Raw genomic sequence first — 17105 nt, 5'->3', positions numbered from 1 at the left:
TAATCCACAGGATACCGATATCTGAAAAACAAAAAGGGAGAAACACACAAAAAACACACAAACAGGAGCACAACACCCATCATTGTGAGCAGTGTTGTGCTCCTTACAGTATGCAGCATCTTTACAGATCGCTGCTTACAGTCTGGCCCCCAAGGGGTTAAGGGAGGATGTATTGCATCCCCCTTAACCCCTTGGGGGCCAGACTGATGTCAGACTGCACCCATCCCAGCAAGGAAGGGGTTAACTGACCCCACCTTCCTTGCTGGGAGGGGTGCAGTGCTGGGGAGGGGGTGGGGAGAGCTCTATACTCACCCCGATGTGTCCTCTTCGCTGGTCCGCAGCACAATGAAGTCACTGTACTGCGGACCGGCTCTTTATATGTGCGCTCAGCTGATCAGCCAATCAGCTGAGCGCACATATAATTCTAAATGTTTCTTCTAATAATGCTATTGTGATAACATAATTAGAAGAAACATTTGATGTTTTCATTAAAGTAAAGTGATGATTAGTACAGAATGCTCTATTGCCGGCAATATGAATTAACGGCTTATGGAGCTTCCTGTACTAATTAATATTTAATTAATAAAACACATTTTCGATGAAATAAATTCAGTTTCGTTGTTCAATAATTTAATTCTAACGAATCCATCATTGTGCAATTAAATATACTGTCAAAAAATAAATATATATATATATAAATATACATTTATTTATATATATATTTATTTTAACAGTATATTTAATTGCAAAATGATGGATTCGTTAGAATTAAATTATTGAACAACGAAAGGGACTTTATTACAAAGAAAATGTGTTTTATTAGAGGCATCGGCATTCGGCATCATTGCCGGCTATTTTTGAAGTACTCCGTACGGACCGCCTGTCAATCCACGGCCGCGTTTCCAGCCGCAAACAATGGTCTTGTTCATTTTTTACGGGTCCGTTTACGATCGGGCCGTAGATTCATACATAGTGTGCACTGTGCAGCCGTATATCCTATACTTTCCAGCGTACGCATGAACCACCAAAAATACCGCCGCACAATTACAGCCGCAAATACAGCCGCACACTTACATAGTCTGAACCTGGCTTAAGGCTGGGTTCACACTACGTATATTTCAGGCAGTATTTGTCACTTGGATCATGAACCGCAGCCATCCCTCGGGTAGCCAACCACCAGCGGTGGGTATAGAAATGTAGAGATGTGTCCCAGAAGGGTCACAGGAACCACATAAATCTCAGGAGCAGCGACAGTGCAGGTAGATGTCCAGGATGTCGGCACAGTCACAGTCAAAGTCAAACCATCTTTGACCTTTATCAAGCAACTGTGACCCAATATACAGACCAAAACGCGTTGCAATGAACGGAATACTGAGTCACTTTACCGTGCGATGGTTTGACTGTGAGTGTCGACATCTTGGACGTCAACCTGCGCTGACCCTCCTCCTGGGTTTCTTGTGGTTCCTGTGACCCTTCTGGGACACATCACTACATTGTTTGTAATGGTTTGTGTACACTAGCTTCCATATATAAGAGAATAGAGACCCCATAGGATTCAGAATGCAATTCAAGTCTTCCTAATATAGCTATGTTTTAAGAGTTTGCAAGCAAGAAACTGCTGTTATCCTATTTAACAGGGCAATGAGATTATAGCAGCTTTGTCAGGCATCCTAACGTGAGAATAGTATAGAATAGAATCAACGTTAGGAGAAATACCGGCAGGTTTAATTGTGGACAGTAAATAATCAGAGACAATTCACTTTGCAATATCAGCGTCTTGTGATGCAATATACTATTTGCTCACAAGAGGGCAGTAGTGTATCTTTTTACATTGTATTCTACTGACGGAATTCGCTGATTTTTTTTTTTGCATTCTACATGCGGCTGACTGACTGTCAGTTTTATCTCACAAAATCCTAACATAATCTTCCAATTTTTTTTTGCAGCTAGTTTTTATTTGACATATTATGCATATTTAATAAAAGCTATAGCATACACCAAGGTAGGCAGCCTGTGGGTTGAGTTCAACAGGTACTGCACATCTCTGACATGTCCAGAGTAAATCACTTCTGTCTTTTATGAGCAGTGAAAATGGTTTAGTCCACGTGTTTGACTAATGCTGCAGAATATGAAAAATACTTACTTATTTTGCACTTTTGGGACTAATCCTTTACATATAATTAAGGCATCTTTTTTTAACACCTGTTGACCCAGTTTAGCCAATTTCTACTTGCTTGAAACATTGTCATGTTTCCCGCAGTGATCAGCTGTAGTCTATAGAAGAACTTAGTGTTCATACTCCCTGCAGCACCCCCACAGGTAGAACTAGGTATTACAGAAATGAGATTTAAATCAACGGGTCGTACAAATAATAAAACTAATTCTTCAGAGCAAGAGACGCATTTCTTATTAGGTATATAAAATGGGTTTTCCAAACTAGACAAACTATTTAACCCGGTGTCAAAGTAGTACAAGACCTGCACAATACTAGTTAACAGGAGGGCAATGGCTGTAATACACAGATGGGTTACTTCTGCAACTGCAGCTTGACCCTCTGGATGCTATGATTAATGGTGATCATAGCATCTTTTTCGTATTTGACATAGGCAGGGACAAGAACATGGTTTTGAAATCAATAAAATAAAAGCGCACTGGGGACGTTTTTCTTACACCATCTAGTTTAAGGCAGTGTAAACTTAGACTAGACAGTGTAAAAATGCACTAGATTTATTACGGTGGCTCATCTAGTGCAATCTAGTGCATCCGTAGACTAAAGTCTGCTGAACCCACCATCTGTCTAAGGTGTATGGTAGCCTCCCAACCTTAGGCCCCGTTCCCACTGAGCAAAACTAGCAGAATTCCGCAGCGGAATTGTCCGCTGCGGAAAGCCATTAGCCTCCCGCTCATAATGGGAGTCTATGGGAGGCGCGCGCTCATGCTCTATCCGCGCTGAAGAATGAACATGTTCATTCTTCAGCGCGGACAGGGCAGGAGCGCGCGCCTCCCATAGACTCCCATTATGAGCGGGAGGCTAACGGCATTCCGCGGCAGACAATTCCGCCGCAGAATTCCGCTAGTTTTGCTCAGTGGGAACGGAGCCTAACCTGCTGATAGATTCTAATAGGGCAGGGCTCAGAGAGGCTGCAGGTATCTTTATGATGTGGATGTGCTGCAGCGATTTTGAAAAATTTTAGGTTTTGTTAAGATTTAGGTGAGGTGTTCAGTGCATTGGGGGATGGTCAACAGATTGTTTCAAAAAGTCACAATAGAAAAGGATTAGAAAAACAAAACACATATACTGTATACTGTATGTGTACACAATCTAGTGCTGCCTATTAATATACACACACATTATTGTGACATGACAACAGCATGCTACATAAAATCACACACACACACACACACACACACTATAATATGGCAGATATATAAGCTGGGAGATATCAGGTACACATCATCTTACAACTCATCTTCATTTGTTATGGAGACCAAGATACCACTGAACATCACCATCTGTGCAGCATTTCTCAGCAGCTCAATACAGTCAGCTCTCCCAGGAAGGGGGATATCAGGCACACCACCATAATGCATCACCTGTGTATTGACTGTATTTACAGGGTGGACAGAATGTATGTAACCATTCAGGGGGATGGAAACAATCTAGAATAACACTGACTGAAAACTACCTACTGCAGTTTCAGAGCCAAATAAAGACAAGAGAATTAAGATCAAGTCTGGGATTTTTTTTTATTATTATATTTAGGGACCTGGGGTATAGATTCATTTAGAAGTCCGATCTATGGACTGAATTCATTTTGAGCTCTAAAGTCAGATTTAATTTGTGGGCTGGTCTTGGGTCTTTATTTGGAGGTCTGCTCTGGGGAATACAATTAAATATGGGGTTTAGTCTAAGGGCCCTATTACACGGGACGATTATGGTGCGGAAAATCGTTATATCGTTCGAATTTAAATCGTTCCGGGTAATTGCAGGCAATGATCGAAAAATCATTCGTGTGTCGTTAATCGTCGATTCAGATCGGAAACTAAAATTATCGTTAATCATTCGCTGTATTTCCACACTCGTTCGCTCAAGTTCCGCATTTGTTTACTAATTGTTCGGTGTAATTGCACATTGTCCATTGTTTTGCTGGGATGAGAAGGAATAAACGATCATAGTAACGATCGCAATAACGATCGTAGTAACAATCGTAACCGACGACTATCTTTCTGTGTAATATGGTGAACGATTTCAGGTTAACGATAAACAATATCGTTTGTGATCGTTTATCGTTAGTTGTTAATCATTAAAAATCGCTCCGTGTAATAGGACCCTATGTCAGGTCTGGGGTAAAGAAAAGTCTAGCTTGGGGTCAGAATTTGTTTCGGGGATCTGGGGTGAAATTAATTAAAGGGGTTGTCCGGCGCTAAAAAATTATTCACAGAATAACACACATTACAAAGTTATACAACTTTGTAATGTGTGTTATGTCTGTGAATGGCCCCCTTCCCCGTGTCCCACCACCCCCACCCGTGTACCCGGAAGTGTGGTGCGCTATACTCACATGTCACGTGCCGACCACGGTCTCCGATCCTCAGCAGTGACGTCTTCTTCGGGCGGACGGCGGATCTTCCCGAGTGCCGGCCGCCCTCTGCAGCGTCATCCGAAGCTCAGCCGCGATTGGCTGAGCATAACTGTGCTCAGCCAATCGCAGCTGAGCAGCTGATGACGTGGCCGCGTCATCAGCCGCTCAGCCGCGATTGGCTGAGCACAGTTATGCTCAGCCAATCGCGGCTGAGCTTCGGATGACGCTGCAGAGGGCGGCCGGCACTCGGGAAGATCCGCCGGCCGCCCGAAGAAGACGTCACTGCTGAGGATCGGAGACCGTGGTCGGCACGTGACAGGTATGTATAGCGCACCACACTTCCGGGTACACGGGTGGGGGTGGTGGAACACGGGGAAGGGGGCCATTCACAGACATAACATACATTACAAAGTTGTATAACTTTGTAATGTGTGTTATTCTGTGAATAATTTTTTAGCGCCGGACAACCCCTTTAAGTCATCTCAAATGAAGATTAAATTAATTTAGTGGTCAGGTTTAGGGTCCAAATCCATTGTGCAGAGGTGGGGCACATGGACCAAGTCAGGGGGAGGAGACTCAGCAGCAGAGAAGCTCCGCCTCAGTGACAATGACACCAAAGTTTAAAACTTGTTTTCTACAAAAAGAAGCCCTGGACCTACTGAACAGTGAATCTATATCGGGTAATAGTATCACTTTAATGGTCTGAGCTGGGCTATAAATTTATTTTGAGATTAGGTCTGGGGCTTGATTTTCATTAGGGCATCCGTGTGGTCTGCATTAATCTATGGTTCTAGTCTGGAGTCTGAAATTATTTAGGGGCCTGGTTTGAGGTCTAAGTTAATTTTGGGTTCTTTCCTTAAAGTTCTGGTCTAGGGTCTGCAATTTATTTTATCTGAGGTTTTTTGTGGTCTTGTTTGGGGTCTGCATTCATTTTGGGGTCTAACAGATGGGAGGAGCAATAATTTCATTATCTGGTCTTGGATGAAGGGATCTGGGGTTTGAGTTTATATGTGTTGCTATACAGCCTGAGATTACAGAAGGGAAGGGAACGTGTCTTGGCAACAAACATTGCAGGCGTCAGAGAAGCTGTCAGAGCAGTCTAGGATAGATGAGGAAGAGAAGGGAAATATATGCCTACAATCACAGCAGACAGCACCTGTCACGCACTAGATTTATTGAGGACCTGTTGGCTTTCCTGACCTCTGGGTTTAACCAAACACTTGTATTCCCCATGAGATAATTCTGATGGAACTTTACTAGTTAAAAACTATTTGTAGAGCTACTAAAAGTCTCTGTGTTGCCACTTACCATTGCCCTTGTCGACAGGATGTTTCTCTACATCGAAACATATTGTTAGCGATGGTCAGACGATGCCAGACCCAGACCCTTGACAAGTGGAATGGTTACAGCCAGTCGGCAATTGATTCATACCTTTTCAGTATAAATAACTATATAGCAGCAGCAGGAGAGTGGGGAACGGAAGGGGGGGGGGGGTAATTGGCTTTTTTAAATTTTGAAAGAGAATCTGTCAGCTCCAATTCACGTTTAAAACTGCTGAAACTGTTAGATAGCTGTTAGGTCAGGAAGACATACGGTATCTTTCATATATCTGTCTGTGCATGCACAAAAAAAAGACCGAATATCAGCACGGAGGAAGCATGAACCGCAATTTGACAGGAAGGGAGACACCTAGTGGCCATATGTATAACGTTGATTTCAACACCTGTTGATTTCTTTAAAAAAAAAAAATTCACAACAGCGTCTGTTTCAAAAAATAGGTTTATCCTAAAAATTTGATCCAAACAATAGATCACTTTCTGATGACACATTTCCTTTAAGCTAGAATTAAAGGGCCAATGATTGTTATAGAGGAGCTACTTTACTGTGTTATCTGTTAAAAGATGACATCACATATGTTGTCCTCCCTTATCATTATATACGGTCTCTTCCATAACTATTACAGTAGTCTACCTTATATATAGTTTCCTCCTCTAACATTACATAAAACATCCTTTTTCTATTACTGTATATACAGAACCAACCTTATTCTATGCAGCGTCCTCTATTACATATCATTCCTATACTATACTGTATAGTGTACAGTGTATAGTGTATAGTGTACAGTGTATAGTGTATAGTGTATACTGTATAGTGTAGTGAGTATACTGTATAGTGCCCTCCCTTATTATTTTGTTATAATATTCAGGACCCCCAAACCCCTCAACTCCTCACCCAATCGTACAATACCATACAATATAATCATAAAGTGCCTACATATCAGAGACAAGTGGCAGGTGGAGTACCAAGAGTGACGGCACAGCCCGCACACCTCTAAGGCCACTCTGCACTATATAGCCATGATCCAGAGATCCCTTTAACACATAAATAAGAAATCTTTAGTCTCCAGTGTACAGAGAGCGCATTATACACCTCCACAAATCACAGAGAAGGGATCAGACTGCACGCCGTGACCCTCACCTGGACTTTACTCACTTAACATGAGAATCAATCCCTCCTCTATAAATAAATGAGTGACTCTGTAAATTACCTAGCAGTTCCATTGCATCATCCTCATTATCAATATCTTCCTCTGTGACAGACGCAGGAGCGCTGTGTACCGAGTCAAAGGAGTCCTGGGAAAGCATGGCCGCCAACAGCTTCTTGTGTTGCTGCTGCTGCTGTTTCAGACCTTTGTTCTTTGGCTCCATCTTCAAACTAGAAGAATAGATAGCGTTAGTGGCTGGCACATCAATGTCGCGGGCAGAACGACAACCGTAGGCAGATTACAGAATCATGGTCATGTACAGTAATGTGTTCTTAAAGGGACCAACATCAAGGAATCAATCAAGTCAACCGCACAGTACTTACTATAGTGGCCTAGTCCAGATAACAGTCTCTAAAGGGACTATCCAGAAATAGAAATACACCATTTCTGTCTCCCAAACCCAGTGCCACATCTGTTTACAGGTTGTGGGTGGTATTGCAGCTCAACCCTATTCACTTCAAAGAAATTGAGCTGTCATACCTGATGTCACCCATGGACAGGAATGGTACTCTTTTCTATAGAAAGCAGCAATGCAATTAAAATCCCAGACCAATACCTTCAACAAGAGCCGCAGCTTAATGTTTGCATGCTTGATATACTGTATAGTTGTAGTGCCCACCATTCTGAGTGTGGCAGTGCTACAGTGCTCCAGATGGGCTGTGATGGCTCAGCTGACTGTGCTGTATATAAGGGTGGCAGATGAAAAGATGGATCACCGGCACTAACCAAGGTGAGCGATGATGCTCACAGTACTGTATGCATCACTGCTCACATACCTTAGAGGCATTTCAGGCTATAGGATCCCAAGTGTCTCCACCTGCTGCACAATGAACGTGACAAGCTAAGCAAATAATGTAGAATGTTACGCTATTGGTACAGCGCATCACCAAACTTGGCAGCTGCTACATGTATAAAAGTTATTGTCTGATTGTTTTTTTAAATAAGTAATTTATAAAACTGTATAACTTTATAAACTTTATAACTTTTATTCTCTAGAGTACCCCTTTAAATAATAATATATGATACTATTTGACAGTCCCTTAAAGTTATGGTCTCCAGCAGCTGCACAGGGTTGTGGTGTCCCAGCTGCTGCAAAATAATATAATACAGGTTTCCAATGCTGCAGACCTTCCTCAGGTCACTCAATCAATGGTAAACAGGAAGGTCCTCCATAGGCAGAGTTCACACAAATCAATATAGCGGCAACTTTTGGTTGCTGCATTTGCTGAAGTACTGTGCAATGCAAGTGTATAAAGTTGTTTAAGGGAAACTATCAGCAGGTTTGTTTATATAAAAATATAGATACGTACCTGTTGCGGCAAAGTTCTAAAAAAAATATGCTAATTAGTCTATTTGGTGCGCTGGGGATGTTCCTCTGCCCCTCACTGCACTGTCCCACCCGCCCAATGCATAGGAGGGGGAAATGCTTACCTATGCATAGACACAGGGGCGTAACTACCACTGTAGCAGCCATAGCAGCTGCTATGGGGCCCGGTTCCCTGCTCCTGCAATACAAATGGGCCCCCCTGAGCTGTCATTATTTGCAGCAACGGGGGGACAGGTGGGCCTCCTGGGTTCTGCAAATGTCCCTTTAACTGCAAGCTCTCCTGACAAGTGCCTGCAGTTATGACTACACTTGGTGGCTTAGTGGTCAGTCGGAGGGGGGGGGAGGGGGGGGGCAAAAAAATGTTTACTATGGGGCCCGGCCGTTTCTAGTTACGTGCATTAAACTGACTAGATAGCATATTTGTTTTAAATCTAAATACTATAAAACTGCGCCGTGAAGGGAAATCATAATAAGTGCCGGAATGTGTAGCCCTGCCACAACAGCTACATATCAGCAAGTTCATATGTACTAACCTGATTTAAAAAAAAATATATATATATATATATATTTAGCTCTGTGGTATATGTTATATGCCGCTTCCCATCAGACAGATGTTTTGCAGCAGCTGAGGTATAAAATATATATATGGAATAATTTTATATTAAATTATAAAGACATAACAGTCACTTCAAAGTTTTGTGACCTTATAAAGTTGTCAGTGATTTCATTAGGTCAGACTCCTTGGTGACTTCTACCACTCTTCTCATTCGCGCTAGCATCTCACATATTATGCATTTCTTTTATTGGCAGACATATTTTTAACACAAGTTTTTTTTTTAATCCTTACAAGACACCTGTGATTACATCAGTTATGTTTTCTGAGCTGTAAGGGCTCCTCTTTTAGCTTGTAAATGGCCTTAACAGATGGGCCCATGCACTAAATCTCATAAAATCCTGCAAGATGTGTGAAGACATGCCATCTGCTTCATGTATAAATATTCAATGCTGGGCAATCTGAAGAAGGACCTGAGTGGCATTCTGTATGTTACAGACACAGAAGAGCAATGCTATTTACAGCCTCTGATGTCTACATACTGAACTCTGCAAATGAAAGTTTTTTTTGTTTTTTTTTTGTTTGTTTTTTAAATTAAAATCAGGATTTATGCCATAATATCTTCCCGGAAAAGGGAGATTCAAGCAAGTTTACCTGACACCCGGCATCCCCACCAATCGGCCCTATTCCAGAGCTGTGGCTTTTAGATGGGCCAATGAGGTGAACAGTGATCTACTACTGTAATAAGAATAATTACATTTTCCTTGGAAAGCTCTTAATCCAGGAAATTTAAGGAATACTTGTGAAGTGGTGTTTTCTTTCAAGTCTAACACAGTGCTCTCTGCTGCTCCCTCTGTCCATGACATGAACTGTCCGGAGCAGTAGCAAAGAGTAGACAAAGAGGGCAATGAGTGACACTGGAAAGAAAACACCACTTCCTGCATGACATACAGCAGCTGATAAGTACTGGAAGGCTTGAGATTTTATTAAATAGAAGTAAATTACAAATCTAAATAACCTTCTGACATCAGTTGATTTAAAAGGAGTATTTTCTTCTGGAAAACCCCTTTAAGAGGTTATGAAGAGGGTTTAGGAGTGTTTGCAGTGTTGGTTACTTGGCCCTCTACATCAATAGTGGGGAACCTTTGGCCCTGTAGTTGAAAAACTACGATTTCCATCATGCCTGGACAGCCAAAGCTTTAGCTGCTGTGAAAGTCAACAGAGGCAGGAGTCAGCTATTGATATATAGTGTGCAGATGTCATGGATCAATGAGGTACATATGTACTGCATTGATCTCTATGAGCAATCTAATGATTCCACCTCTTTAACCCCTTAATGACACAGGGCATACATGTACGCCCTGGCGTTGTTAGGGGCGTTCAGAGGTGGGGTCGCCTTAATGGCGCTGATCCCAGGTCGGCGATCTATTGTTCCTGGCTGCAGCAACATAGATCTCTGCTATGCTATAGATCTGCTATAGATATCTATACTGCATAGATCTCAATGAGAGATCAGAGCAGTAATACTAGAAGTACCCCCAGGGACTTCTAGTAAGTGTGTATTTTTTTTTTTTTTATGTATTAATAAAAAATCCCCTCCTCTAATAAAAGTTTGATTAACCCCCCTTTCCCCATTAATTTCCAAATAAAAATAAATAAACATATTTGACATCAACGCGTGTGTAATTGCCTGAACTATTAAATTATCACATTCCTGATCTCACACGGTAAACGGTGTAAGCGCAAAAACTTACCAAAGTGCACAATTGTGCATTTTTTGTCACATCAAATCCAGAAAAATTGTAATAAAAAGTGATCAAAAAGTCACATATGCGCACATAAAAGTGCTATAAGGATGGGAATACAACCATTTTAAGGAATATTTTTTTTTTAAATGTTTTAAATTTTTAAAAGCCATCCAATAAAAGTTACACAAGTTACATATCCTTGCAATCGTACTAACTTGTTTTATTTTTAATTTCACCACACAGATATTTTTGATAGCGTATTATATGCAAAAATTAGGCCTGTCATTGCAAAGTACAATTAGTGGCGCAAAACATAAGGGCTCATGTGGGTCTCTAGGTGAAAAAAATGTGCCATAGCCTTTTAAGCACAAGGAGGAGAAAACGAAAGCGCAAAAATTGAAATTGGCCCGGTCCTTAAGGGGTTAAAAGTGTCACTAACGTTATATACTAATGCAACACTAACACAGCAACACAATTAAGGGCCCTATTCCACCGGACGATTATCGTTCAGATTATCGTTAAATCATTCGAATCTAAACGATAATCGTTCGGTTGAAATGCAGTTAACGATTAACGACCGAACGAGAAATCGTTGATCATTTTATAAGACCTGGACCTATTTTTATCGTTGCTCGTTCGCAAAACATTCGCAAATCGTTTGCATTGAATAAGACGTCGTTCGGTCGTTCGCAATAGATACGAACGCAATAGCGAAGAAATAGTGAAGAAAAAACGATCGCAATTACGATCATAAGTAACGATTATCGTTCCATGGAAATGAGTGAACGTTTTCAGGTCTTTCGCAATAGAGGTCGTTTGAGATAGTTAATCGTTAACGATTATGCAAATGATAATCGTCCGGTGGAATAGGGCACAAACTTGTACTTTTAACCTATAACAGTATCTCATGTGCCCCATTAATTAAGAAAGGTTTTAGAGTTTTCTACGTTTATTAATTTCAGGATTTACAATAGGTTTACGCTTTTTTTGCTGTTCTGTGATAATAACAAGCAACCTCTAATCCTCGGTTTATTTCTTCTCCTTTTCAAGTCATCAACCCTTGAGTTTTGCACAAAATCTTCACTGTTTGATCTGCAATCTGTCACCGATATCGATTCCATCTATAATTTGTAATGGAAATTTAGTTTCTTTGGGGAATATAGGTTTGTAGTGGAAAGAATTAGAGATCTTTCTCCTCAAAGGACACTTCATGCTTAATAAGCCTGCAATATTGATCCGGATTATAAAGCCACACAGACCTTTTCTGATGCATTATGGGCCAGATTTACGTAACCCGGGAAGATGTGCGGCCAACTAGCAAAGATATGAATGGTCACACACAGAAAGATGCAATCACTGGCACTTTTACACAGGCTGAGTATAGGCAGAGAGTGTTTATTTCACATGATTGTGTTACATATTTGCTTTTTTATAAATAACAACTCACAACTCACTATAAACATAATTAAACATTAGGGTTGCTGGACTGCTGAACTGCTGAAACCCCCCACCCCCGTGGGCGCTGGCTTTGTGGTAGTGATGGTCACCGACTGACACTGCACCATTGTTAGAGTACGAATTTATGTGTATCAGAAGACCTGCACGTTGGTACATGAGGCAATATGGTTTAATCAATTGATATACAAACTTCTGATGTTGGTTTTTAATGTAGCTGAGAAGCTTTAGTATGAAACATGGGTGCGATGTGCAGCCATTTCTGTCCACCAGGCTTGTGCAATTCACTATGTACATCCTGATCATTGACCATTTTCTCCGATTACACAGACCCCACTGAGATATCTATCCATGGATAAATCATAAGTGACCAGCGGTACATCGCTTTTCTGTTTTTACCATAAATAGATGGAACCGCGGCCCAGTTCCATCGCACGTTGTCGGTCTGTTACCGAGCACCGGTCTGGCCTGAAGCAGTGGAGACGAGCCGCCCGCCCCCAATGGGAGGAAACCCCCTCTACTCTAAGAGCGTCAGGGTCTCCTCCTGTGCCAACGCCGGTCTATTCACGGTAAAAATAGAAGATCGATGTACCGCTGGAACATTCTCTTTAAAGACTACCCCCTTCCCTCAAAAACAGTGGGAAATCGAATATAAAAGTTGCCCTCTAGAGTCCTTACTAACTAGGCCCCTCTTACCACTGTCCAGTCCAGCCTGCTGAAACGGAACTAACCAAGACACAACACAGACCTCAAAGCTACTATACGCTCCTCACCAACCATCACAGATTGATGCCTCCTATAATCCCTTCCCTGACGTAGCCATCCCCAAGTCTGAGTCGAGCTCCACACAATCCACCCTTGCTTTCTCTAGGGTTACGTTTCCCACAGTACCAGCAGACTACCCAGAAATAGCAGCTGCTTTCCTCCATAGCTAGACCACCCGTACTGTAGATCTTACCACATGGCAGGATAAAAGGTATATTTTTTGTGGACACGCGGCCCTGCAATTCTCCACACACTTAGGTGGACACTTGAGCGGCCACCTGGTGACTTCTGTCCTCCACTCCACACTCTGCAGTACTACTCCAATCTGCATCACTCCTAACTGTCACTGTTAAAGCGACTCTGTACCCACAATCTGACCCCCCCAAACCACTTGTACCGTCGGATAGCTGCTTTTAATCCAAGATCTGTCCTGCGGTCCGTTTGGCAGGTGATGCAGTTATTGTCCTAAAAAATACTTTGAAATTTGAAGCCCGTGCCAAACGGGAGTATCTGTGTCCTAACTTTGCACCACCCCTACGTCCCTCCTCCCCACCCTCTTCAGCATTAGGAATTCCACTGAAACATTTTCTCCATGCTGAACATTGCACAGGTCCTTAACAATCCAGCCCATGTGCCGGGCTGACACAGGTGGGGAATAGGAGGCAATCTGCCTGGAGCATTCCTAATGATGATGAGGGTGGGGAGGAGGAACAGAGAGGTTGTGCAAAGTTAGGGCACAGATACGCCCGTAGGGCAGGGGGCTTCAAGTTTAAAAGTATTTTTTTATGACAATAACTGCATCACCTGCCGAACGGACCCCAGGACAGATCTTGGAATTAAAGCAGCTATCCAAAGGTACAAGTGGTTCGGGGGGTCAGATTGTCAGATTGTGGATACAGTCTCACCTGTCTATATAGGGACCTAAAGTACATGGGATAATGAACAGTGTGCACAGTAAGAATATCGGCCTCAGTTTACTGTTCTTCAGAATCATCCTTAACAGCGTTACTCTATGAATATTTCATGACATGAAGTAATTTGTTGTTGTTTGTTATGCGCTTAGATTTCTATCCACTTGTATTAATAAGGTTTGTAGAATTTTCATTTTATATTGCATCTACAGGTCCTTCCATTAAAGGCAGATTATAATATTGTGTTGTGCTTCAAGAAGCTTAGATACATTATTAAAGAGAGCCTCGGATATCAATTTGTTTTGTTGTTTTTGTTAAGGCGAACCGCAACTTCCCAATTAGAGGCGCCTGGCACGAGTATTATAAATCTCTATACCTGGTAAATATGCCAGCCAGGATTATAAGGAAGAGCAGGATGGGATGATAGGTGACACTATATTTCCTCTTTGGAAGAATAGGTAAATTTATTTATGATTTTAAAGAAATTCCTTTCCATTAATTTAAAGTAAACATGTCACTAGTTTTATGCAGCTCAATTTCTTTTTATAGCATAGTGCCATCTCTTATGAGCGAGTCAAACCATATTTAAAGGGGTACTCTAGCAAAAATCTTTTTCTTTCCAATCAACTGTTTTTAGAAAGTTATATAGATTTGTAATTTACTTCCATTTAAAATCTCAAATGTTCCCATACTTATCAGCTGCTGTATGTCATGCAGAAAGTGGGGTTTTATTTTCAGTGTGACACAATGCTCTCTGCTGACATCTCTGGCCTTGACAGGAACTGTCCAGAGCAGCAGCAAATTCCCATAGAAAACCTCTCCTGCTCTGGACAGTTCCCGTCTCGGACAGAGGTGGCAGCAGAGAGCACTGTGTAACACTAAAAAGAATACACCACTTCCTGCAGGACATTTAGGAGCTGATTCGTACTGGAAGACTTAGAGATTTTTTTTCATAGAAGTAAATTACAAATCTTTATAACTTTCTGAAACCAGTTGATTTAAAAGAAAAATATTTTTGCTGGTAGACCCCTTTAAGAAGTAACTGTACAGAATCTTTATTTCTCCAACATTGTAGCGTATAACCTTGACTGCCCTTAATAGCTGGTAAGAGTGACACATAATACACACTAGCTGCACTACGACGCTTACCTCCCAGCAGGACTCCCACTGCCTTCATCCTCTTCCCGCTGTTCATTCTTATTTCTTGGTACAGGAGGTTGGATCATTTCTGAAGCTAAAGGGTCAATGTCATTGTCTTCCCGGCCCACCCATTCTCCGATCACACAGGGTCTCAGAAGTGAGGAGTTAAATGTTCTTGTGTCCTCAAGAGAGAAAAAATTTAAGATAATTTTAGTGACACGCATAAGATCAGTAGAAAACATGTATGTTAAAGGAGATTTAGAGGGTTTTAGAGGGTGTTTTTTTTTTTTTCATTTTTAGATTGCAGGTCCCACTGTGTCACGTAATCGACCGAAGAGCTGGAAGCTAATATCTGAAGGCGTATGTTACACAGATGAGAGCCACGTCCTATACAGTGTAGTGAGAGGCTGAGATTACAGGCCATAGGGAAGCATCAATATAATCCCCCTAGGGCACGTCAGCTTGTCACATATAAAGGATATATAAAATGACTTAAAGGGGTTATCCAGCGCTACAAAAACATGGCCACTTTTCCCCCTACTGTTGTCTCCAGTTCAGGTGCAGTTTGCAATTAAGCTCCGTTTACTTCAATGGAACTGAGTTTCAAAACCCCACCCAATCTGGAGACAACAGTAGGGGGAAAGTGGCCATGTTTTTGTAGCACTGGATAACCCCTTTAAAATGCATGGGAGTAAATGCAGGGAATTTGAGAGTTTGGGCATCTTAATACAAGAAATCGAAAGCTGCTAAAATGGGACATATGCAAAAATAAGAATAAATTGGTGTTTTGAAACTCAAATACAAAACTTTTTAATGGTCCATATTGAATCGGGTAACATGGAAAACCCCTAAAACATTCATGTTGAAATAAAAATTCACCAGCAGTGAAGCACATATAAATTGGCAAGAATATAGTAGAGTACAGCACCTGTCTATCTTCACGCAGCCTATAAAGCTGAATGGAATAGCGCCACACATGTCCCATAATGGCTTTATACAATAAGGATGGCTTGAGACCACTGCTCACATGATTATGGGGGGGTCCCATCAGCCAGTTAGGGTGCTATTACATGGGCCCATGGTGGCCCGATCAATACAGTAAAAAAGTGCCAATCTGCTAGATCGATGCTCGTTTACTGGGCCCATTACGTGGCCTGATAATCATTTAGCAAGGGCTGCACTGACATTGTTAGCCGTCTGTGCAGCCTTTGCCTAAACAATTCTTACATTACCTAGCCACGGTCCCGGCCAGTGATTGGCTGAGCGGCCTGTCAGCTCTGATGGGCCGCTCTGAAGCTGCAGTGTGCGGGACCAGGGAGGAAGCATGCAGAGCGCAGGAGAAGACCGGGAACATGGATAGGTAATGTTAGGTAACGATCAGCCAATAATCATTTCATCAGCCGATCATTGTCTCTATTACACAGAGCAATAAGCGCTCGATGTAATAGGGCCCTTACTTACTAGCTAATGTATGCCCTGGAAAAAGTTCTTTCCCTGCTGCCACCTCTTTCCATGACAGGAACTGAACAGAGTGAAGTGGTTTTTCTATGGGGATTTGCTACTGCTCTGGACAGAGGTGGCAGAAAAGAACAGTGTCTGACTAAAAAGCTTGAGCCTCTTTTCTATAAAAGTTTGCAAATCTGTGCAATATTCTGGCATTAGTTTATTTGAAAAATTTTACTTGTCTTTGAAGTACCCCTTTAAATGAACCTGAACATGTAGAACTTATGGCCCTTTTACATGACCATAAGCGTTGCTAGAAATGCTTTTTGCTGTAAAATTGACAGCAATCAGCCAAGGACCAGGAAAACACCAGATCCTCAGCTGATTTTTTGTGCAGGCTTCAAAATGTCCCGTATAGCAATAGATTCAAATGGCCGCACAAATGATACAGTGATTGTTCGTGCAGCCTGGTTGCTTGGTTAATCTGGCCTTCTTGAGGCACTGGAAAAGACTGCCAATCTCGCTGATCTGCTCTTGTTTGCGGAGGCATACGCCAGGAGAGGAGAGCATCTAAAAGAACTCTTTGGGGGAGATTTATCAAACTGGTGTAAAGTAGAATTGTCTTAGTTGACCCT

At 41.9% G+C, this 17105-nt stretch overlaps 1 protein-coding gene across 3 annotated transcripts in view; it reads right to left on the bottom strand.

The window, feature by feature from the left end:
* Positions 1-17105, bottom strand: part of C2H8orf34 (chromosome 2 C8orf34 homolog) — a 198586-nt gene that overhangs the window by 111679 nt on the left and 69802 nt on the right. For all 3 annotated transcript variants that reach the window (XM_069957490.1, XM_069957492.1, XM_069957491.1), the window contains exons 6-7: positions 15037-15209; positions 7132-7298 (exon numbers count right to left, since the gene is read on the bottom strand). In XM_069957490.1, coding sequence (XP_069813591.1) covers positions 7132-7298; positions 15037-15209 — 340 coding nt within the window. The remainder of the gene's footprint in view (positions 1-7131; positions 7299-15036; positions 15210-17105) is intronic.

The sequence above is a fragment of the Dendropsophus ebraccatus genome, chromosome 2 (assembly GCF_027789765.1).
Source record: "Dendropsophus ebraccatus isolate aDenEbr1 chromosome 2, aDenEbr1.pat, whole genome shotgun sequence".
In the NCBI taxonomy this organism is placed as follows: domain Eukaryota; kingdom Metazoa; phylum Chordata; class Amphibia; order Anura; family Hylidae; genus Dendropsophus; species Dendropsophus ebraccatus.
Note: the sequence above shows the minus strand (reverse complement) of the source record. Positions and strands in the feature narration are given on the sequence as shown.